The sequence below is a fragment of the Amphiprion ocellaris genome, chromosome 4 (assembly GCF_022539595.1).
Source record: "Amphiprion ocellaris isolate individual 3 ecotype Okinawa chromosome 4, ASM2253959v1, whole genome shotgun sequence".
Taxonomy (NCBI): Eukaryota; Metazoa; Chordata; class Actinopteri; family Pomacentridae; genus Amphiprion; species Amphiprion ocellaris.
The window spans coordinates 10,181,218-10,206,761 of record NC_072769.1 but is presented as its reverse complement, the minus strand read 5'-3'; the positions used below and the strand labels follow the sequence as shown (position 1 = coordinate 10,206,761).

The following is a 25,544-nucleotide window of genomic DNA, read 5'->3' as shown; positions in this document are numbered from 1 at the left end:
CATTGGGCTAAAAAAAGTCCTCGGCTTATAATTTAAAGGTTCAAAGTTTTCACCAAAATGTCAAGGCCACATTAAACAGAGAGATTGCTCAAGGCAGTTAGACATCCATTCAAATGAATGCATGTGCCATCTGTAGCACCACTTAATCTTAAATTAGTCTCATATTTGGCTTTACGGTCTTATTTTTAGCTCCGTCTACCAATTGGAGGATCTGGGCAGGAAATTATGCTACATAAATCATTCCTCTTTATTACATAACTAATGGATTTATATACTCTACAATACTAGATCTTAGACAGGCCTTAAACCAAATCTTCATAAGATTTAAAGATGTATGTTATGAGGACTGGGCAGATCCCCACAAATTGGACTCCTTACAACAAGAGTAACACAAGTTCACACACACTTGCATCTGGTATCAGATTTGAAATAAATTTTGCTTAATGTAATGTGCTCTGAATTGATGGATAGATCACTTTATGTGTGTTGTTGAATAAAACAGAGCAACATGGGTGAAACAATCCAAAGCAAAGTGGGATTGATGCTTTGATTTTGACAGCGATACTTGAATGATACCGTGAACTAAAAGACAACCAGCTTCAGAATCAATTCAATGACTGGTATAGTTATCGAGCACAAAGCAAATACACACTCTGGACGTGTGTGCTGCTTACATTTTTGAATGACTACAAGTAAAAACAGAGGCCCTGAGAATGACTCCGTCTGCTCCACAATGTGGAACAAATCATTGAGGTATGTTTACTTCTTACAACTGGTGAGGCAGAGAAAGAATAAATAGAGTTTTATTTGGAAACTTCAGTTATCACAATGAGAAATTCTTGTTCTGCAGCGATGATAATGATGGGATGCTTGCATGTGTATGTCAAATGATAGCAAAAAACACTTGTGTTTGCTCTGTTAGTTGCTGTGTATGTTTAAGTTTTTTGGACAACGCATTAGAGACTAGAGGATAAGAATGTTCTGGTCAGAGGCAAGACTTGTCTTTTTTGACTATTTTTAGCCATGTTATGCCTATTTTTGAGACTGTACAGGAGAGAAATGGCCCGAAATTTGGTAAAAGAGAGAAACGAGGAATGACAAGTAGCAAATGTCGGCAGTTCGAATCAAGCTGGGGATGATGTGGTTCATCATCGGGTTCTTTCTTGGCTGCAGAGATGCTGCCACAAAGATTTTTCCAACAAAAACGTACTCTGCTTGCATTCACTCCAACATACAAAAAAAGGGAAAACAGAGGTTCTGTTCCTGTCACAAAATAAAACCTTTTAAAACATGTCCTCTATTAAACCTTGAGCCATTACTTTTTCATAAAATATATCCGTTTACTTGCCTGTTTTGATGCTTTGAAAGCACATTATTGTTGACATCAGTTACTGCCAAAAAAGACTTTATTTGAAAAGCTTTCCTGAAATATTCTTCTCTGCTTTAAATCACTGCTGTGGTGCAGCCAGATTCAAAGCCTGATTCGAGTCAAGAGACCAGAAAATTTGTCTTTGGAGACCAGCTCTCCTTTTAAAAAAAGACTCTGAGACACCTGCAGTGGTGAGTGCTCGCTGCCTCTGACCTAAACATGCAGCATTTTGACAAGTCAGCAGGCTCAGTGGATAGATTGTACACACAAAGGGCCTGAAACCAGCAGGGGGCTGAAAGTCTTGCTGATGATACGACAGCATGATAAATATGTAGGACAATGCTGGTCAACTGTTTCAGGAGGTTAACATGACCTGTGTTTACATATAGGCATCTTCTTGTGATGTGTGAATAAGTGTGTATAAAATCTTCAAACTAGTTAGATGGTGGTGGTCCTTTTAGACGTGGCGGAACTTGTCACCCTGGTAGCCAAAAGAATGGAGGAGAAACTCGTTACACATGTGAAAGAGTCCGTTTTAAACCACAATATTATCTGTTTTTAAACATAACCAAGTAGTTTGATGTTGTTTTGAGGACTGAATCTTACCAGACACCAACTGAAAATGAAAATTTTTTTTTTTTTAAAAACCCTGAAAAATAAATCAACTACATCTAAAATGAATGTTTTCAGTCCTGTGACTGGTTTTTGCCACAATCACGCCCTCTTTCTTAAAATACAGAAATTGTTGATCTTTACAATACCACATTTGCCATCAGCTGTTTCATGTACGTTGTTTTGAAAGTCTGTGTAGTTATGCAGATGTGTTGCTACGGTAATGATGTTCTCCTGGCCAAATGAACGCTTGTGTTCTAGGGTTACTCACGCTGGCAAGGCTAAAATAAAAATCATGAAGGGCAACAAACACCAACTCTGGTTTCATTCAGCATTTGTTCTGGCTAAAAAAACTGACTCTTTTACAACCTTTTTGATTGTCTGAGCTCTCATTCTTGCCTTGTCTGATTTTGTTGTACATGTCTGCACATCTCAGCAGGACACAGGGATCGTTAGTGAGAAAACAAATATGTCCAAAACTGTTAAGATGAGACCAAACATGCTACAAGCTGTGGTTTTCCTTTGAAGCTATGAGTCTCTGTGTTCCTAATGTTAGTGTATAAAATAGTGAAAACGAGCAAAAAAAAAAAACCCTGCTGGTGTAAAGTACAGCTTATCATAGCGAGTCTGTGGCAGCCTGAGGGCTGAGTCTGTGTTTGCTTTCTTCTAGCCCAATCTCATATGCTCTTTATCGCTCTCTTCTGCTGCACACACAGTGCCCTGTGTGACTGCAGCAGGCAACATCCATGAGTTTGTTTTGATTCACCATAAACCTGAAGCAAAAGAAAACCAAGACAGCAGGGATGGAGCTGGTCACATTGGTCATTATTTTGTTTAACCCTCACTCATCTAGTAAAAGGGTTATAATGAACGTTTTCTCTAATGTAATCCATGTTCATGTAGTAACAGATGTTCAACCTGGCAGCTGCACTCTACTACCTCAGTCGCCTGTTAAGATGTTAACTGGATTATCTCTAATCTGAGTTCATATTTGGTGCAGTGTGTTTTAAAATTCTCTTTAATCGTGATCATATTAGGAAAAGGAAGATTCTCTATTACCAGTTATTGCTGATTTCCATCATCATGAACACTGAGGATTGATATCACTGGATATTATAACATATAGAGACCCCCCCATCTTTGCAAGTTTAACCTTTTTCTTTAACACTGTCTTATAATTAAGCCTTATTGACAGTTTTACAATTATGTACCATGTCACCATAGAATAGTGAGTTGCTTGTTGACAGCTATTGACCACTTGTTAGGTTTGTTACAACAGTTCTCAAAGATACATTCATAACTTAGTACAGCTATTATTCAGGGACATGCTTTACTGCATTAAAACGCATGGCTTTGACAAAGTCATTTAAAAATTATATATAGTTTTGGTTACTATTTCTGTATGCATTCAGAATATATGTGAAAACATATGTGAAATTATTCATTACACAACTGCACCGAGTGCTACAGTTCCAGTATTGTAGATGTAGAGATAAACAACTCACATCAACAACTCTCTCACTGCTGCTCTATGTTTGGTTTCAGAAGTCAAAAATAATTTGCTTTGAATTGGAGTTGAACTTCTGTCACATGCCTCAGCTGGTATATATCTCCTGTGCATATTTGTGGTTTTAATGTTCCGTCTGATGATGTTCTCTCTGATTTTTCATCCCTATCTGACTTTCTCTCATTTGCTTTTCAAAAGGAACAAACTCCAAAAGCTTCTGCCTTCACCCTACAATTTAACCAAAATCAGTCTGAATTTTGACAAAATCATTCCAAAGGACATATCCAATTGCTTCCCCTAATTTACAATGTAAATAGCCTTGCTGCATTGGCACAGTTACTAACACTGTACACCAGGCAGCAATGCTGCACCTCTTTCACTTGGATAGGCTAGACTGTGGCAGCTACTCAAAACTGTGTGAAAAGCAAGTGCAAAAAGGCAGATAAGAACACTATCAACACTTGTAGTGCCATATTTGTAAGACAAGGGTCATAGAGAGGTTCAGGCCAAAAACCAGCATGGAAGAAGGAAACACTGTGAGAAAGAAGGAAGCTGGCAGAGGACACGTCGATTACCAGAATGAAATGTTAAACTGTGCCAGCACTCTCTGAAAGTTTAAGTTGACAATTAAATTCATTATCGGGGTGTCTGTGTGCTTCCATTACAACAGCTACTTTGGCCAGGTTAGTTTAAAAGCCCACCTGTCAGTTTCATGAAGAAATAGCAGCACTCAGACAGATCTTGTCAGGATGCAAGAATAGCCCAAGGACAATACACTTGGAAGCCAAACCACATGAGGCATATGCAGCGAGGAATCACAGACACACAGAGTCAGATGAATTGGGACGGCATGGCAGGAAAACCAGCTCCTCTGTCTGTCAGTGTGAAAAAGGAGATTGGTCCACCAAAAAAGACCCCCGAGTGCAAAAGTCCAAGGGCCTAAAGTTGTGAACACAGCCCGAGACTTTATGAGACTTCTTTCAATTAGCAACTTAAGTTCTGAGTTTTTGATTGTGACCAAGATTTAGGTCTTTTCTACTTTAAAGAGCTGTGTGATTTTGCTACCAGCCTGCTCAACTTTTGTATGAGCTTTAACATGGATTCACACTCATTAATAGACTCATTTAAATAGTTTCTTACCAGTCTCGACTGCTCATTTGATGAGCTTCTGAAGCAAAACGATAGGTAAAAAAAGAAGAACAGTTGGTGGTTTTCTGTCAAATATAAAGTTATAAAAGGTTTTTGGAGCTTAAATTTTCTGTTTGCTGATCTCTTGTACTTACCTGCTGAGAACCCTCCAATTTCACCCTTTTGTTAAAATGATTGAAGTCCAGTGGACGCGAAGCTGACAGCTTAGCACAGTCTTTTTGTGCGGCTTCTTTATCATATTCTCATTTGACTACCTCTCTTGCCTTTATCTTCTAATCCTCACTTTCCCACCCCATTTCCAGCATGTCACTCCTCACACACACACACACACACACACACACACACACACACACACACACACACACACACACACACACACACACACACACACACACACACACACACACACACACACACACACACACACACACACACACACACACACACACACACACACACACACACACACACACATACACACACACCCTCTATTCATTCTTTTTGCTCTCATTGCAGGAACCAGGAAGTGACTCAGAGGCTGGGATCTTGGAATGAAGCCCCCAGTCACAGATGAGACAGAAGGAGCCTGGACCAAACTCTGCAGAGCCTCCCCCTTTATTCTTTGTGTCAGTGTGAAAAAGAAGATCCCCAAACCGCAACCAGCTGAGAGTTTAAAGCAACAGCCCTAAGATGGATTTTAGTACTTGTATCATTTAGCAAGAGTTTGAGGTTATGGCCAAGAATTGTGTCTTGCTTTTCTACTTTCATGAGCTGCGTGATCTGCTCCATCTTCAAAGTTGTTCTGAAGGATGTTTTTAGAAATGTTTCATCAGTGGTGATGCTTTTAACTTTAAAGTTGCAGGCACAAATCAGATCTCTAAATCTGCTCTCTGCTGACAGTGGTTCTGTGCTGTTTTTTAAAAATATTTTTTTCTTGATTTCTAGATGCTTTTGAAAACATCTGAAGCCCAGTTTTAAAGCTGCATACACTGTATGTGTGTTTTTTTTCCTGTTGGATTGGTTAGGTAAGCTTATGTGATTGTCTTTTAATTTTATATGAAATATAAACTGCAGATTGCTTTATTCCCTCCTAGGAAGTCGCTTAATTCTGCTCTTATCCAACATCACTGTATGTCTTAGTAGAAGTACTGCTTTCCTCTTTCAACAGCTGTTATCATCAGCGGTTCCAATTGGCTGCAGCCAGAGGAAGGTGTGGTCTGGACTGTCGATGTTGCATCCTTTGTTTAGCCTGCAGTTAAATGTTGAATAGAAGTCTGTAAAGACGCAGGAATCGTGTATGATCGATATAGATGTTGTGGTCATAATTGTAGTCCTTGATAAAAGTGTGCATGTTCACGGAATGCGTTTCCAGAACGTTTTTCCTTTGATTCCCACCTGTAGCAGGATTGAGGACATGATCAGCCTGCTCAAAGGACTGAAGTGAAAGCTGTGATCGAACTTGGATTCAACTCCGATTGTAGTTTTGGAGGATAAAGAAGCACACATGAAACAGTGTTAAGGATCAACACTCTTGATTCGACAAAAGACGCGCCCCGCTTCCTTCTGACCATGATCACTGGTACCGTGCGCTCCTCGCCGTAAGCTGCTGTGGAGGATCCGCACATTATGAGACGCCATGGCATGGTGTGACCGAGGGGTTCAGACTCTGCTGGCCATCGTGGGGGCCTTCGCCGCCTTCAGCCTCATGACCATCGCCATCGGCACCGACTACTGGCTCTACTCACGGGCGTACATCTGCAACGCCACTAATGTCACCACCGACGAAACCCAGATGCAAACGAAGAAAGTCAAAGGCGACCTGACGCACTCCGGACTGTGGAGGATCTGTTGTATCGAAGGTAAAATAAAGTCCAATAAGTCTGTTTCTGCAAGTTTACAAACTTTTTCCTTGTATACCGAGAGCGCACGGTCATTTGTTGATCCAGCCGGTGCTGTTTTCTTTGCTGTCGTTTCGCGTGGAGGTGACGTGTGCAGTGAGTAGAATAAACATATGTCCGAGCGAAAACACCAAAAGCCCTGTCCGTTACTGCAAAAAGTGCGTGAGCAATCTCAACAAATGGATGATAGTTTGTGTGGATTCAGGACGCACCAATAATAGAAATCACCACATGTGTTTCAGCATCTTTATCAGGTGTTTTTCTGTCTTTAAATGCAAGTAAATGTAATTGTTTTCAGTAAGTTACAAGACCATTGTGTCTTCCATGAAAAAAAATGGGTGGAAACTGCTTCGTGTTGCGCGCAAAGGCGGTGCTGTGTGTGCGTAATGAACGCAACCCTCTAAATTATTCAGTCCCCCTGAAAGGACAAAACGATGGTGGGATCATGACATGAATTAAGTGCAAATACCTCTCACGTTTTAGTCTAATTTGCTTGCACAGTAATAATTTAAGGACGGATCCTAATTTTCTCATCGGTGGATGAAAAGTTCTTCCCCTAAATTGGGCTGTAATAAGTTTGAGCTGCATAAGATGTGATCTTGTTTTCGCAAGCGACTGACTTGTTGGTTCCGGAGATTTTGGTGGTTTTCTCAGCTGTTCTGCAGCTCTAACGTAATCCTCAACACAAACACGCCTGAGGAAGTTCTGGGGTTGGGGTTTCTTACGCTGGGAGAACAGGCCGGTATTGTTTGGACACGGCTGCACACCATTGCGCGCGACTGCTTCGTCGGAAAGAAGCCAAATCGATGAAATCAATCAGTTGATCCGTGAAAGGAGACACGAATGACGTGTTCCAACACCTCTGTCTGCTGGGGAGCTGTTCATGATTACTGGTGCTGAAATCCTCACCATGGATGTTTCTTTTAAGTAACAAGCCAACTGAACAGTTACTGTAAATACATGAATGACTTTGCCAAACAGGTCAGATGCAGAAGACCAGTCCTGCCACAGTTTATCCTGGAAATATCCAGTTGTTGAGATTTTCATTATAGAACTCCACACAAAAGATTTCTATAGATTTTTATTTGACCACCTTTTCTACATTTGCCCAAAAGCGATACCTCTGCGTGTTTATACAGGGTCATTCATGTTTTACAGGCAAACAGATGTTGCAGTTTCAGTCAAAAGAATAATAAATCCAGTAGTTTGTTTTATACTGCAAATGCACTGTGCAGATTACAGTAGTGTCAAATAATAATCATACCACAGGGTAAGGAATAAAGACTGTCATTATGGCTTTTAATTTCTTGATGATCAGAAGAAAATATATCAGGAGGAGACAGAAATCATTCTAATCCCCAAACTATGGAGCATTTGCATGTATTTACAATTTGTTAAAGAAGGACATTTGAATCTTCTTTATTTCCTTTTGTCATAAATGTGCCATCTATGGAGAGACATAGAGCACTGACAGCGTTTGGGGTGTGAGGGTTCAGTGGAAGAGGAAACTGTTTCTGTCTTGCATACTGATGAAGGCAGCCATCGTGGAACTCGCACTCCAGGCACTAACTCCATGCTGCTGCTGCTTTATTGGAATTTCATGTGAAAATTGTATTGCTATTTATAGGTTTCCTGTAAAGTTAATCAAAAGTCACATTCCGTCTCTTCTTGGAGTGTACGTTGCTCTTCAGCATGTCTGGTATCTCCCAAAATCCTCTCACTCCCTGCTTTTATTGTTGGAAGGATTATACATATGGAAATGTTTCACACATTCTCTTGCTTTTTTTTTGGCAAGTTCTCTCATCACATTAGCATTTTTTTGCTGTATTACGGTGACAATTGATCCAAGGGGCCTCTAGTGGAATACCTGTAGCTGCCCCTGTGACCTTAGCTTAGTCAAAATACTCATGTGGGGATTGAGTCTTGTAGGGATTTACAAACAAAAAGCCACTTGATCAGCACTCGTCAACTTGATTTGCACCCTTTTGTCGCAAAATGCATTCCTCAAATGTAAAAAAAAAGTAAAAATTTTCTGTCGATTCCTGCCAACTTTGTGTATATTGTCCCTTTGTTGTGATTGATTAGTTTGTTCAGGTTAGGTTTTCACAGTATGGAGTCTCAATAGGTATATTAGGTAAAAAGAGAAGTATGAATGATCAGTAAGCCTCGGGAGATAATGGCAAACCTTGCTGAAGAAATGATGCTCATCTCTATGTGCCAAGCAGTCATCTGTGTGTAATGTAGTGCATGAAGGTGCGCACTGGTGGAAAATGAACCTTTTTAAAGCAAACCAAGTATCACTCCACAGCCAGTCATGCTGAAGTACAACAAGAACTCTCACTTAAGGAACTTATGCTGGATTCAAGCAAACATTTAGTCTATCTTAAAATGGTCATTTGCTTTTAGCCATCCTTTTCTTTTCTGTAGGTGATTCTTGAGCTTCTCTGCATCATAAAGGCTGCTTTCTGGTTTTGTGGCTTTGTTCGTGTGTGTGCCACATGTTTCTGTGGAAGGATCTGTGCGTGTGTGCGTGCGTGCGTGCGTGCCTGTGTGTGTGTGTGTCTGTGTGTGTCTGTGTGTGTCTGTGTGTGTCTGTGTGTGTGTTAGCCTGGTGAATGCATTAGTAAGATGTCAAAGGCGTCCTCTGAGAAGCGAAGCTAGAAATGTGATTCTGGGTTGCTGGGGGAAGGTTGCTATGGTGAAGCTATGCTGAGTAATAAAAGATGGCCTCTGGTCTCTCAGACAGATGGGCTCTGGGGAGATACCTCCCCTAGTCAGCTCTGTCTCTGTCTCTCTCCTCTATCCTTTTACAGTCATTCCTCTGATTATTTCCTCACTGGTCTTCTGTGTTTTGATCCAAAGAGTGTTCCTGGTACTTCAAAATTCCACTGAAATGGGGTTAAAGAGGAAAACAATTTAGACACAGGAGGTATGTGGATTTTTGAGGCATGATCGTGGTAAGAGAGACAAGTGTTGGAGGGAAAAAGACAGAGAACAAGTGTTGAAATAGACTGAAAGAGTGACGCTGAGAAAGTGGAGGCGACAGGCTGACTCTGGTATGTTTCATCACTTTATCCCTGCTTTTCTTTAATTCTCATTCACACCTATCTCAGACATTACCCGTGAAAAAATGTGAATTTCCCAGACAAATGACACATCAAAATGGTGGGCTGTTGGCTACAATGAAATAAATTAAGCATACTGAGTTTGAAATATACACGGTGCCTTGCTTGTGTTTTGTTTACACTCATTGGGTCACGTTCCGTGGATTGTTGTAGAGCAACAAATACACTGAATGCATTTCCTACCTCATGAAACATTTCTACCCCAAAATGTGTAACTCATCCAAATGAGCTGTTTCTCACAAAACGCCATTCAGTCAGACGGTGCATAGAGCCACTCAGGCATGGAAGTAACAGCCAGAGGTTGCAGCTAATCAGCCGCATTGATTTTTGACTTTATAGCCACAGCTCCATTCACTGCTGGTCACACTCACAACGAATGGTGCACATCTCCTCACTGACGTCACTGGAAGGCCTGTTTCCAGTATTCATAGAAGCACATTTAACCAAGGCTGAATGAGTGAACAATTACATGTAGATCCCCAGAGATCCCCTTTAAATTCAAAGTTTCTTGCCATCTTGAAAACATTGGGCCACTTTTTAAAATATTTAAAATGTTAATTTGTCCTCAGGGTTCCGGTAGAAGGTAACTGAATTTATCTTTATCGTTTGTAAAAACGTTTCCCCTCTCATCCAAGAAGGTTCCTCACTTATAAGTGAGGAACCTTCTTGACTCCTAGAGACTCTATACAGACAAATTCCTTCATTATTTACATCAGTTTTGCCAGTTTTTGTTTAGTTTATTTGTGTTCCTCAGTTCTAACTGGAAAAGTTTTGGCAGTTCTCAGTGCCGAGGAAGTCTCTTCAGTGAGGGGTGACACATTTTAAAGAACCAAGAAAATAAGTCCAGTTTTCTTCTACTAAAGGTCTACCAAGACTTAGAGAATCTTCACAAACAAAATCCATCAGAATTTACACACAGGTTTGCTAGTTTTTGCTGGTTTAATTGTGTCAGTAATGGAAAAGTGGAAAATCGCTGAAGGAGAGGTCTGTCACAAACAACAACAAATGCTTCTTAGTGTAAGTAGAGGTCAAAAACTGCCCAACGAACAGAGAGAAACAGATACACCACACCACTGAGAACTGTTCACCTGAAAACATAAAAAAAAATTCAGTGAAATTATTCATACAAACAAATCTATGTTTACATCTTTAATCTATTTTCTACAATCTTTAAATTGAATCAACCAACAGAAGTTGCACACTTTGTCCGCCTGACCATTAGCTGGTATGGAATATGATCACATTTGCAATTTGGAATTTCCTTGTTTTAAGGAATAAGAGAAGATAACATTTTATTAATCCCCAAGTAAATTCTTGTGACCGATGTTGTTTAGAGAAAAACTAATGATGTAACATGCGGAATGCAGTTCCCAAAAGTAAAAGGCAAGAAGATATAAGTGTCATACATGAAATAAGTGAGCTAAAACAAGGCTAGAATTGAACTGTAAAAAGTAATGCAGGCATTGATATAGGTCTAATGTCACACATGATGATGAAAAAAATGAAGTTGAATATTGTATTGCACCCAAAAAAAAATTAATTAAAAATGAAACATTGCACATATTGATGATTCTGTACATGAAAGTGACATACTGCACACGTAATCAAAATGCTGCAAATTAAAATTAAATGTTACACATTAAACTAGAATATTACACCTGAGAAAAGTTAATTGGCGACTCTAAATTGTTCATAGGTGTGAATGTGAGTCTGATTGCTTGTCTGTATATGTAGCTGTGTGATAGACTGGCGACCTGTCCAGGGTGTCAGCTGGGATAGACTCCAGCACCCCCGTGACCCTACAGAGGATTAAGCGGTGTATACATAATGGATGGATGGATGGATGGATGGATGGATGGATGGATGGAATATCAGCGTGCTTTTATGCTGTTACCTTCTTTCTAACAGCATATGAGTGTATGTGTGAGAATCTAAGTCGTCCAGTCAAGTCAGTGTTATTTGACAAGACTTAACTTCAAGCTGTGTCTAGTTAGTGCTTCTTTGTGTCTAGTCAGTGCTTCTTTGTGTCTAGTTAGTGCTTCTTTGTGTCTAGTTAGTGCTTCTTTGTGTCTAGTTAGTGCTTCTTTGTGTCTAGTTAGTGCTTCTTTGTGTCTAGTTAGTGCTAAAGCATCATAATGCGTGTGCTGCTAACACATGTGAAGGTGTGTTACAGGTGTTTAATGTAACACTCCGGGAGCTAAAACAGTAACAAAGGCAGACTTGAAAGGATGTGGCAGGAGTCAGACTTTTAATTCAGAGCTTTGACCTTTCAATATTCATAATCCTCCAATGTTTTATTCTTTTAAAAGTGGGGGGAAGATTTTCTCAGTGAAGAGACTGAGATCTTTGAATAGAAGGTGCCTGAGGGCTTGAGAACTTCAGAACCTCAGATCCACAGCAGTCTGTCCTCAAATGGATTCTGACATGGTTAGAGGTGAAAACAGGACATTTGAGCACAAGCTTAGATATTATTTGTCAAAAAAAACAACAAGAAAGCAAACAACAAAAACACTCCATTTTTCTACAACTTATTTGTCTCATTATACTAAAAGTTGCTTGCTGATTGAGTGAACGGTTGGTGGATAGTTGCTTTTAAACTCTCCGTCTTCTCATGTCAAACGACATTAAGGAGACACAGTATTTTCCCCATTACTGCTGTCATTTCTTACCTGCACAGGCTGTTGCTGCCATCAGTCACATTCACACTCAGCGTGCTTTTGGCTTCTCCACAGGCATCAACAAAGGAAGCTGCTTTCGTATCAATCATTTTCCAGAGGATAACGACTACGATACAGACAGCTCAGAGTACATCTTACGTAAGTCGCTGCAACCTCTTCTTCTTCAGACACTTCAACCCCTTAATCCTCTCTTTTTTATCCTGAGCGGCGATGGAGTTATCACAAGGCTACTTAATGTGTCACGACATCTCTATCCGCTCCCCATAAAAGCCTGATGTCATGACAGTAATTGGAGCCACGGAGATGATAAAGTGTGCTGGGTGAAGGGACTTGTCTAAAGAAACGGGCATAGTTTACAGATGTAAGAGCACATTTCATTTTGGCCAAAGTGTTGTTGGTAATAAATAACCCTTTCGAAGGACTGAAGATTGTCTCAACACTGTGGGTAGCCTATGCTATTGCAGTCCAATCAGTTTGTGCATTTTGTTTGAGGTTTCAGATCAGCCTCACTCAGCATGCTATATCTTGTGTCTAGTTTGATCTCCTTTAACCTGAGGCAACTGTTCCCATTTATACTGTTGTCTACACTGATGAATTTCATTAAGCTCAGGAAATTTAAATAATGCACTCACTTGGTCAGTGTTACAGAGCTGCATCTGCTAATTAGGCCTCAATATTTATCTTAGTATGCGTAGAAACATTCATTTCATAAATCTCAAGTTTCCTCCTTTTATTTCACTTGTGGCCTGTTGGGCAGGTCTTCTATATGCTGCTATTTTAGAAGCAGTTTAGCTGCGCAGAAATTACTTTAACAAGAAGTGTGGGTGGCACAGTACCATGCATGTATTATAGCGGTTATGTTTCTTATTGAATCACGCCTGACACAATATTCCCTCTGTGATACCTGAATGCAAGTAAAGCCTGAATTCTCTCCATTGTGTAGCAACAAATGATTCTAATACTGAGCAAATACTTTGTGTCTGAATTATAACCGAGTGAAAAATAACAATAGCAACACACGATGAATGAACAAATGATGCTTTGAATAATTTTACTAGAAGAATTAATTACTGTCCAGTGAAACTTAACCAATATTGGACATTTAGGCTAAAACCTGTGTTGAAATATGAAAATTAAACTCTGATTACAGTAGACTGGTAAATGGTCTGTGCTTACATAGAGCTTTTCTACCTTAGCTTACTCAGAGCACTTTACATTGTGTTTCTCATTCACATACAAGGTGCTTCCCTCCCTACTGGTGTAAGTGTCTTGCTCAGGGACACTCTGACATATCGAGGGTCGGGGGATTGAACTGTCAACTTTGAGATTTTTGGAAGAAATTTGGCAATTTTTTTTATTACAGAAAGAACAAAAAAACAGCATATACAAAATAAATAAATAAAATACGCAGAAAACTATTACATAGCAGCATCCTTGATTGGGACTACTATATTTTATTATCAAAAAGTTATAGGATATTTTACAATATAAACAGTACGCACTTACATAGCATGTTGCTAGCCTGAGTTAAGTTCTACAGAGCGCTTTAAAATGTGTTTCTTATTCACCAGTTCACACACCTATGACAGAGGCCATCAGGAGCATTTTGCATTTCACTGTTTTGCCAATGAAACGCTTCAGTACATGGAGGGGCCGGGGATTGAACCACCAACCTTACGTTTAGTGGACAACCGTTTCTGTTATGTTGCTTGAGTTGTTCCTGAGCAGGGCCAGTGCCACTGGGGCCGGAGTTGTACAACACTGTTCAGATGGGTGGTAAATGTCAAAACAACAACATACAGTAATATTGATGTCCTACCAGCACACCAATATGACGGCCAACCAGGACTGTCCTGGTATTCCCAGCTGCCAGGACACCACTGCTTGTCAGCGAACGCATCTGTGTGTGCCAATATCAACATATCTGTTAGCGAGTGACATTGTGCAGCCCCCCGTTTATTGCTTGGCCTCTACTTATGAAGTGATTTAAATTCCCGTTTGTACTGAGAGGAAGGCTTCACTGTCTCTATCTTGTATGAACAGGTATAGTTCGTGCATCAAGCCTATTCCCCATCCTCAGCACCATCCTTCTCATGTTGGGCGGCCTGTGTGTCGGAGTTGGACGCATCTACAGCAGCAAGAACAACATCCTGCTCAGTGCAGGCATCCTCTTTGTGGCTGCAGGTAGGACCAGACTGTACAGAGCACCACAGGTAGAAACACAAGTAGATTTTGTGCAGTGTAACGTACTGAAAGGAGAAAGACATCAATTCAATTCAGTTCAATTCAGTGTTATTCATATAATGCCAATTCATAGCATATCAGGGTGTTTTGCATAGTAAGCTCAAGATCTTACAATATTATAGAGATGAATCTAATTCTTCTGAGCAGCACTTTTGCAACAGCAGCCTTAGTAAACAGAGTGTGAAGCTTTCCCTTTAGTCTCCATGTTACAAAACAACTGTGGTCGTTTCAATTTATTTTAAAGGCTTCCTAAATTTTAATGTATTCTTAATCCTCGTAGTGGAGCTTTGTCACATCCACGAGTGATGTGACAAAGTGGTAAAAATACACATTCACTGTATCATAATCTTTAGGCTGTATAAATCCACGGCAGGTTTTCCAGTCATGGTGTCTTCAAAAAAAATCATCAAAATAACACCATTTATCAGAACCAGAACCTGCAAAAAGAAAAGAATTGTTGGATTTTCAACTTTCTGAATGTATTTGAACTTCTCATCCGTCAATGTGCTGTTCTAGCAGGAAAACAAACCAAATCTAAGCTTAAAATCATGATATTTAACCTAAATCACTTTACTCTGCATGTCACAATTTAAAAATTGCCAAAAATAAATCAATTGTCCGAGACAGATTCTGTTAAAAGCCAAAGCGTCTGTGCTCCTCAATGCAATCAGAAAACCATTTCTGACTCATTTGCGACCAGCAGTCATGTGACACAAATTCAAGGACTTTTTGGCTGAACTAGGCTGAACTGCAAAAAGGACATTTAGTCATCTTGACTTCTCTATACTTCTAGCCATTGTTGTGCTGTTTTTAGAGATACAAAATAAATTTCTAAAAGCAAAAAATGCCCAGAAATTACTCTCAGGGTAAACATTGCATTTAGCTATCTGAGCATTAACATCTCTCACTACATCTTTCCTTCTCTTGTCTTCAGGCTTGAGCAACATCATTGGCATCATTGTCTACATCTCCAGCAATGCTGGAGATCCCAGTGACAAGAAAGACGAGGACAAGAAGAACCAGTACAACTATGGCTGGTCCTTCTATTTCGGTGCCCTCTCTTTCATCGTGGCCGAGTCAGTGGGCGTCCTTGCAGTCAACATATACATCGAGAAAAACAAAGAGACACGCTTCAAAGCCAAACGTGACTTCATCAAAACCACCTCATCCTCTTCACCGTACTCTCGCATACCAAGTTACCGCTATAGACGAAGGCGCTCACGCTCCAGTTCGAGGTCAACCGACCCGTCTCGCGATACATCCCCGGTGGGAATGAAGATTGGTGGAGGAAGTGGAGGGGGAGGAGGGCTGGGGATGGGTTTGCCAATGGGGGATGTATCCCTGTACACCCTCAGCAGGGACCCTTTAAAGAGGGGGAGTGGGACTGCAGGCCCGTACAGCCCTGAGAGGGACTCTGGGTTTTTACAAGTCCACAACTGCTTCCAGAAAGATGTGAAAGATGGAGTGAACCGGAGGACCACACCAGTATGAGGTCAGGAGTCTATTGTTGTGTTAAACAATAAGCTTGATGGAACACATTAGATGCCACACAGTTGATGAGAATGGACAATTCCTCCCCGGGACTGTTCACATGGTAGCAATGTTGAAAGGTCAGAGCTCAGAATAGGTTTTCTCACATCTGAGACAGAAAAGTGCAAGTGCTTCATTTAGTGGAGGAGGAAAACTGATATGAAAGACATTTTCTTTGATAGGACTCTTTAAAAATCTTGTTGCAGGAATTTTGGAGAAATGTTTGAAGAGTTTGGTTTTAAAATATAATACCTGCTATTGGAAAATAATGAATTTCAGCTCTTATAGAAAGCCTGAATCTTTTACTTGTGCTGGTATCCTTTAAAGGCAGTCACTCAGTGACTCTGCCTAGTAAGAGGATTAACCTCTTATAGACTTTATGCTCAACATATTAAAGATTCAGAATATTGAGTTAATGGTAAAAATGTTTTTTTCTGAATTAGTGTTTTGAAATGGAAAGTGATTTGTGTGATTGTTATCAGAGTATTATTGTAATGTACTTGTTTGTAACTTAACACAAATGGTGCTAACGTAATCGGTTCACCTTTGATAATCTTAAGCCTTCTCAACTCCCATTTAAACACTTGTATTGTATCTCAGTAACCTCTCTCAAACTTATTTATGTGATAAATGTATGTGTTGAAGTATGTGAGTGTGTGTTATGGCTTTGAAACACTGCCACACTATGACACATTCATACTATGAATATGGATATCTGTAGATATGTATTAACAGAAACGCCAAGGCAAGTCAGAACATTCCAGTATGCTGTGAGGTGCATTAGTGTAGACATTATTTGTACGGTCTGTGTAGTTTACTCTCTATTCACTCAGGGACGATGTAGAGAACAAATTAATTCTTTACCGAAGCCAGACAGACTGTTGAAGTCGGTCGATGTGTAAAAGCTGAGGTTAGATAATGCTCTGTGTGTGTTGCAGTTAATTAACATGAGTCTTGTTTCTGCATTTACTGCCTTTGTGTTCAAAGATTTGTTTTTGTCTGGTACAGAATTTTGATCATGTTGCAAGAAAATACACTTGTAGCCACTTGTAGATTCATATTTAAAGTATTTCTGTATTTCTACTGCTCTACAGCAAGAGGAATTGTTTGAAAAGTATCATTTTCAATGAACTGACAAGAAACAATAAATAATTTTGTGTCAGGATGTAGTTATGGGGCTTTGTTTGGCAACTTTTGCAGAATGGATATTTAACAAACTGGCAAATGATATGTATACAGATCCAGTTATTTTTTTTAGGTGCATAACTCTCGAGGACAAAATCTTTAGTCAGAATGATTTCTTATGGCTGCAGCTCACTTATTTATAATATAGTTCATTCTATCACAAATCGTCAAATTTCTGCTCAACCCCTTAACAAATGGTCCATCAGAAACCAAAGAGCCTCTCTGCTGACTGTGGAAACAAATTCCAGACCTTTGCTTCATAATTACAACTAACTTTACTTGTACTTTAATGCAAAATACAAGCTGAGAATTGGTCCACAGAGACAACATGTCGTTTTGTTTTCCCTCATAGAGGACATATTTAGGTAATGACGCAGGGTTGATGGTCCTGTTATGTTCTGCTATGAAACTGCATGGCAGACAGTCGGCCAACCACAGGGCGTTAAAGGAAATCGGCATCAGCCAACTTAATGCTTGACTGAACTAACAGGCTCCCAAATGCTCATCCAGACTTCGAAAAGCTTGTCTCCTTGTCTCCAAACAAGAGCTGGAGTTAAAGTGAGTGTTGTGTGTGTATGGAGTGCTGGTAGAAGTTCAAATTACTCGTTTTTGTTACAGTGCACGCTTGGATGGCTTCCATATCTACTTAATGGTTTGTTTCCCAGTTGAATATTTCCAGCAGAAGCTGCAGTTGGCTTAATTTGGCTGCTGGTTTGTGAATCGGGGTCACAGAGGTTGCCGTGTGCGTTTCAACATACAGAGGTTCCTGCTCTCCCAGCTATGGTTGTCATTCAAGTCAGTGACCCGAACAAGGGGATGGCTTGAATTATGATGGACTTATTTCCACTCTGCATGTGAGTGATGTATTTCTGTTATGCCAAACTCGTTTGATGACCTTGTTTCCCATTCCAGACCTGAATTTGAGCAATTCTTCTTTACCCTTCTTCCTACCCATCACCCGAGCTGTTAAACCCTGTGAATTTGAATGCCATGGGCCCTCACTGATATTTTCATCCACAATAAAGCTGCTCCCCCTCCCCACCATGGCGTGGCAGCGAAACAGTTGAGAAGAAAATGGCTTGGTCATCTCCCCATGCAGTCGCAGGACTGGATGTTAGCATTGGTAGCTGGCTGTGCAGGACGGATGATTTAACACTTAACGGCCTCAACTCATGTTCTGTCTTTGAAACAGCTGAAGATACCAGCTCACACCGAAGCTATCTTTAACCCTTTAAGACCCACCATTGTGCAAGTCTGCCAGGACATATTTTTACATGCTGTAGTACCATTTTTTTGATGTATTTTTATTTGCTTTACATCAAAATAACCCTGATATCCCAAATTTTAATAATATGTATTGACTTATGTCTTAACTACTACAAAAAATTGCTTAAAAGTGCAATAAACCTTTAAAAAATGAAAATCGCTTTAGTTTTTTTCACATATATTTCAAAATACAGAAATTGCATAGCTGTATCCCTCAAATTTGTAAATGTAAAAAAGTTGCACAATATCCTTTGGAACCACAGGAAATTTATTTGGAGTCTGTACATAATTTGCTTTTTGAGATGTGGTCAATTTTGTAACCTGTAAAAAAAAAAAAAAAAAAAAAAGGAAAATAAACAAAACTGCAAAATTTGCAGAGACAACATCAACATCAAAACAAATTATTTACAATAGTGCAATCAAATTTCTAAGTGTGCCAGATACTTATGAACACACATATTTTATGTACAAAACCATGGTCAGACCATAAAAAGTGCATTTGAAAATAAAAGAAAATCGTTTTTAGTGAGTTGAATCAGAAACAGTATTTTGATGGTCTCCTGGTCCAAGTACTTGGACAGGTCTGATGGAGAAGGGCTGTCCACATATTCTGACAGAGGTGGCTGGACACCTGGCCTCCTTTTCGGCAGGCAGGAAATGTGGCAGAGAAGGTAAGCTGTCAGGTTCCTTCTCAGTTTTCCATCCAGCTGTAGGGAGTGCCTCTGGCCCGGAGCGCTCGCTGGTGGAGCGGCTGCTGCAGCGTCTCCTGGCTGGAGGACGGTCTGTCCCTCTACCTCTCGCTGGGGTACCAGGACAGCAGGAGACCTCCATTCTCTCCTCTTCCTCCTCCTCCTCCTTCCCAACATTGTAAATGCTGCACACAGAAAAAGTTACGTGGTAGGTTAGCTGTGCGCAGCACATGACTTGTAAAAATGATGCGTATTTTGCGCGGAATGCTTTCGGCGGCGTTACAAGTATATTATACTTTCTTTACTTTTCTCCAACTCAAAACAAACAACTTCTCATGAATATAGACTTACATGTCACTGGAATGATCAATTCATTCGATAAGATCGGCTTCATCCGCGCTGGTGGCAGAATCCGGGCCAGACGAGTGGCTGGACTCTTCATCCGACGCTGTAGTTTGCTGGAGAGCTTCGCGCCAGATGTAAAATAGTTTGGCACGACCAGGTTTTCGCGGCTCCTCAACTAATGTGTGGAAGTGTGTCAAAGGTGTGTGTGGTGGGTCCGTGTACGGATCTGGTAATTGGATTTTCCGTTCTGAAACGGGTATTGAAAAACAAAAAACGAGTGGTTATTTGATTTTCGTTTTAAAATACAAAAATTAAAATTGAAATACAAGGCGTTTTTCCTTTTCATGTCAAAAAAGGGATATACGATTTTTTTTAAATGCTTTGATTTTCGTTTTATATTTAGAATAACAAGAAAGTAAAATCAGTAAGAGACAGAAACGAAAAAAGGTCCGATTTTTCATTTTCTGAGACCGGAAGTGGTCATCAGCAAGTGTGGAGCCAAACGACAACAAGATTCTCGGAGGGCGGAGCCAGAGAGCAGTGATTGGTCAGACCATAGATAATATAGAAGACAGCGCGCTAGCGTATCTAGTCTATGTGTATCTATGGTCGGCACGTCTGGTAGCATCTCTGGCTGCTGTTGATCTTGTTTTTGGAGTAAAACACGGTAAGAAGATAAATACTTCTAACCAGTAGCGTTGTTTTGTTGTACGTTAAATCAGCGACTTGTGAAGAGTTGTGTTTTGTCGTGTTTGAGCAGTTGGTCCGGACGCGTTAGCTAGCTAAGCGGCTAAGTTAGCTAGCGGGCTAATCAACACAGGTGGCTAACTTACCGCTGAACACCTGTGTTAGTTGCTGTCGCTGCTGTCCGTCATTATTAGGATGACCTTCTCAACCTGTATTTCTCTGCTGTGTATTTTAGCTTTTAAAAAAGTTACTTTACTTTAAGGTTAACTGAAACCCATTCAGCTGCACTGAAGTTTAACGTTCAGCTGGTTTGAATTAAACCACGCTTAACATTGCGCAACATTACCTCTCTGAATCTCCATAATTTCATTAAATTCCTTCTCTCTTCCACTGCTCAAGTTCAATCCAGTATATAAAATGACATTAATAGTGAATAAAGTAACAACCAGCCATTGTATTTATTTATTACTGTATGTATTTGTAGTAAAACATGAGTTGAAACATCCTACTTTTGGATCTAGAACTGCACAAGCCGTTCATTTTCAGTCACCTGACGAGTTAAACTCCCCCTTTTATGTGAGGTTGAAGCAGAAAGTCTGAGTTAATAAAGAAAGTTCTTTATAATTTGTGATACCTGTCATCTCTGACTGAGGCTTTAGTTTTTGTTGAGCTGATTTACACGTAGAAACTTTGTTCAGGAAGATTTCTCAGTAGCTCAGAGGACAGGCTGCTTTTTACACAACCTTGTAAGAGAATGTCTGTCAATGCTTTCAGCAGAATTTAGAAACACAACACTTCCTAAACAGATATTTTGAGGCTGTGAGCTTGAACGTTTGAGAGTATATCAGTGTGTTTGTTTGTGGTCTTTCTGTTTCTAGGTGGAAGCTGAATTAGTGAGGATGACTCCTGCTCCTGTCATCTCTAAGCTCCTCACACATCTTTACCTGCACATGAGGAAAATCACTCCTGTAGAATGCAGGTATGTTTGTCATTATTATAAAAAGATGTTGCCTGGTGACCTGTCAGAAACCCATTATACAGAGTCAGCCAAAATAATGTTTACACACATCAGGAAAAGAAAAACTTACATAAATATTTCAATACCAAATTTATTCAGACATCACGAGATTAATAAAAGTTATCTTTGGCCTCTACAATTACAAGAGGTGCTCAAAGTGGTGGCCACTGGCTTCCAGACATTTCTGTTGTGTTGTAGACGTCACTTGTTGATGCTCCATTCATGAGGGTAGCGCCATCTGTTGGGAAAACATCGTACAACAGGACACAGAGTTATCGTGATTTGATCAAACTTAGGAAGAGGAATCTATATGTATAGAAGTACTTATACAAATGAAATATTTATAAAAGTTTTTCTTTTCCTGATGTGTACATTATTTTGGCTGACTCTGAACTTAATGAGAACAAAACTGTCATTTAATTGTTGCTTTGAAAGCTTCTTTAGTGAAAACCAGCTGGTGTTGTGCTTTGAAACAAACTGCTGTTGAGGTCTGTGTTTTTAGGTTTAACCCCACAGTTTCTGAATGAACTGATAGTTGTTTTTTTTTTCCTGATCAATGTGGATGTTATAATTGATGGTAACATTTACTGATCATATAATCAGCATGACAATATAACAGTATAACATTCTGACCACCTGACTAATACTGTGTTGGTCCCTTTATGCTGCTAAAACTCCTCTGACCCAGTGGTTCATCAGAACCTCTGGGGATGTCCTGTGGATTCTGTGGATCCTGTGGGTTGCAGGGTGGGTCCTACCTAGACCAGGCTGATCCTGGACCATCCCACAGATGCTCCATCAGATCTGGATGTGGGGAGTGTGGAACCCAGGTGAACAGCTTAGCTCTGTCGTGTTACTCGGACCACTCCTGAGCAGTTTTTGTTTGTCCTGCTGAGGGTGGCAGCTGGCATCAAGGACTGCTGTTGCCATAGAGACGAGGGGGTTGTTTGTCCTGCAGTGTTTAGGTGGTGGTACATGTCAAACATCCACATGAATGTCAAGGTTTCCCAGCAGAACGTTACATTAGAACAAGATGATGGATGTTGTTCTCTTCAGCTGTCAGTGGTCAGAATGTTGTGGCTGATCGGTGGATCTGTCTGCCTTTACTCTGACATCCAGAGTTATACAAAAGTGTAGTATGTGTACAGTGCAGAAGAGATTTACTTTATTGTATGCAGTATTTTTTTGATTTTTAAGGGAGAGCATTTTTTTTATCCACTTGAAGAAGACCTAATCTTTCCCTTCAAAGGATAGTTAATTGTTACTACGGCTTCCATAGTGGTCCCATCAGAGAAAATCATTTCCATATATAGATTTTTATTAATTCCAGGGCTGGTTCAGTAAAGATTATAATAATAACTACATCAGATACTTCTTGGTCGAAGTTGGAATTTTGCAGACTGAGAGATGGTTGAGAAGGTTTGCAGTTCTTGTTTTAGCAAAATATGTTATAATAGAAGATCTTTATTGTCATTGTACATGAAATTATCTGCAAAACAGCAAAGTGTATCAGTCTGAGGTATCTAAAAATAAATAAGTAAAGAAAAATGCTTCTAAAGCCAATAATAAACAGAATATTTTGAGGGAATCTTCTAAAAAGGAAAGAAAATCTCCATTCTCACTCCTCTCAGGATAAACTGTCATTAAAATTGACTTTAAATTTAGCTTCAACACAAGATAAAAACATTTACTTTCATTACTGATGTTGTCAAGTTTTAATAAAGTTCATGCTACTTTTATTAAATGATGAATGTGAATAAATTGTATTTCTGTGATCTGTGTTTGATTTCTGTCTTTTCTCCTGTCATCCAGATGTTCAGATGGAGATGATGCCACATCTGGTCCAGCTGATGGAAGGTCTTGAAGTTCTCTGACTGGCCTCGACTGAAGATGGTCGTCTCACTGGATTTAAGGTTCAGATGCTCAGTAACAAACTCCACCAATGAGCCAACAGGGAAGCTTTAGGTTTATTAAATGTTGCTATGAAGGTTTCGCTGTTTTTCTTTGTGAATGCAATGTGCTCCAACTGAAACTTGAATTAGAACTTAGAAGTAAATCCTTCCATCTGAAAGGATTTAGTTGCATTAATAACCTCATAACATTCTAATTTTTATTCCAGTCTTGGTTGGAAATAGAATCTCTGTATTGATTCAGGTAAAAACTGAACTTCACAGCATGTTGGAGCAAAACAACCAGATGAAAACTGTGATGGTGTTGGATTGTCAGACCGTAATGTTGCAGCTCAAAGCAGCTTTTCTAGCTCAGTTCATTCTGACATTCAGCTATGAATCAACACAGCAGATGGTGATCCATGCTGTGGAAGTCTCACATCTCCCGATTTAATGGAGCTGCTTTGCACTTTTTATTCACCAACACTTTATTTAATAAAAGTCCCATCTAGTTTTTATGAGGAATGTGATGTTTTAATTTCTCTGTGAATAACTGCAGTCTAATGCAACAGCTGGAGTTGTAACATCTGTCCTGATATTGATCATGAAGTATTGATCAGAATACTTATGGTTAGCAGTCATCCCTGAAGTTTTACATTAAAATCTTTACTTGTGTTGTGAACTTTGGTAAGAAGCAGAAACTTTTGCGTTGCCATGGATACATGAGTGTTAAATTCTGTCCATGTTTCCATTTTGGGAAATGCAGTCCAGTTCCAGAATGTGGAGGAATTTAGTCTCACAATCACAGACAACAAATATTATCTGAAAGTTGGGTTATTGTTGTTTATCAGCACAATACAAAGATTGTTAGAAATATTCCAGTTAAGACTCTAGAATATCATGATTTATGTAAATTTACCTCAGTAATATGAATGTTCAGGTTAAGATTGTACAGTGATATTTATTATGTAAGTTTAGCTGATTAAAGTTTATGACTCTGCACTAAAATATTATTTAAATTGACATCATTATTATAATATTTAGGGTCAGACCCTACAGTATTGAGATTAAGAAATCAAATATTCTATAAAATGTAAATACACTGAACTCATTTGGATATATTTAAGTGAGACTCTACAATATTATTTGACACAAATCTGTCTAAATCAAGATTTTAATAATTTTCATGCCAAACATTTACTGGACTGATTTAAATATTAAAATCACTCCTTTCTAATCCTCTGCTGTACGTTCAAACTTGAGGCCTTAAATAGAAGCACACAAGTATCTGTTTGAAGGAACTTCTGCAGAGTCCTGGTTCTAGAACATGATGATAGAATTATAGACAAACTTTAACAAAAGCTGCCTGAGAGTTTACAGGTTTTTATGTTGGATTTCTTCAGTAATTTAATGAGTTATCAGCAATAATCAAGTGTTTATTTGATGAACTTCATTTCCTAAAACATCCAGAATTGGAGCTCATATCTTTGGCAGCTGTAAAGTTTCTGCTCCTTCAAAGTTCACAACACAATGAATGAATTCCTAAAACACTCTCAATGCTGGAGAGCGTTTGTGATGCTGAAGCAGTGACCAGTTTTTCTGTTTCTTCTCTGGAGATGCACAATGAGGGACGTCTGCAGCGACTGAGAAAGAGTCTCACCACATCCTGACATGAGGAAAAAGACTTTATTGAAGACTACAATGAGAAAAACTATCAGACAGCAGACGGCTGCATTCAAGGTGAGCTCTGAACATTTGATCTGGAACAGGAATTCAGTAACGGCAGCATGAGCTTCATTTCAGTCTGTAGCTGCTGAATTCATGGATGAATCATCTGGCACTAGAGAAGAAGACCATCAAACATCCACGTCAGCTGATGGAGGTCCAAGAGTCTCACCCAACAAACAACCTACAGAGTGAAGACCTCAAATCTGATTGGACGGCCTCCTATTCAGCCATATGTGTGAACAAATGCCTCTAAGCTGATTTGTTTTCTAAAATAAATCTAGTTTGAGTCCTAATCTATGCCTATGTGTTTGCTTCTTTACACCGCTGTTAACAGTTTAGACTGTTAGGTTGTTCCAGATAAGACAAGTACAAGATACTTCAGAGCCGTTCTACCACGAGCCTGACAGGAAGAACTCCAACAGTTACTGAATGTTCCTGTGGTCCCCTCAAGGCTACAGGAGGAGCCCTACGAGGACGAGCCGGTACACCTGATGGCGGCCAGTCGCTGTGGTTCAAAGCCAACACCGACTACGTGGACTTCTACTGGACCACATGGAGACCTTCAAACCGGACCAACAAGTTCAGCGACTTCCCCGACTCGTGGGTCTGAGAACGCCGCCGAGCC

The 25,544-nt window shown here is 39.8% G+C and overlaps 1 protein-coding gene across 6 annotated transcripts; it reads left to right on the top strand.

Annotated features, from left to right (window-relative positions):
• Positions 1 to 5,760: 5,760 nt before the first annotated feature.
• On the top strand, positions 5,761 to 25,212 carry LOC111576429 (voltage-dependent calcium channel gamma-4 subunit). Of its 6 annotated transcripts, none has more exons than XM_055009697.1 (7): positions 5,761 to 6,496; positions 12,393 to 12,476; positions 14,382 to 14,522; positions 15,517 to 19,460; positions 21,163 to 21,263; positions 23,115 to 24,931; positions 25,041 to 25,212. In XM_055009697.1, exons 1-4 carry the CDS (start codon positions 6,274 to 6,276, stop codon positions 16,071 to 16,073), a joined length of 1,005 nt encoding a protein of 334 aa, XP_054865672.1. In that variant the 5' UTR covers positions 5,761 to 6,273; the 3' UTR covers positions 16,074 to 19,460; positions 21,163 to 21,263; positions 23,115 to 24,931; positions 25,041 to 25,212. The 6 variants fall into 6 exon arrangements, 5 of the variants coding, with proteins under 5 accessions (XP_054865672.1, XP_054865670.1, XP_054865669.1 ...); XM_055009695.1 differs by having other exon boundaries at positions 25,036 to 25,212; XM_055009694.1 differs by having other exon boundaries at positions 24,995 to 25,212.
• The last annotated feature ends 332 nt before the right edge of the window (positions 25,213 to 25,544 follow it).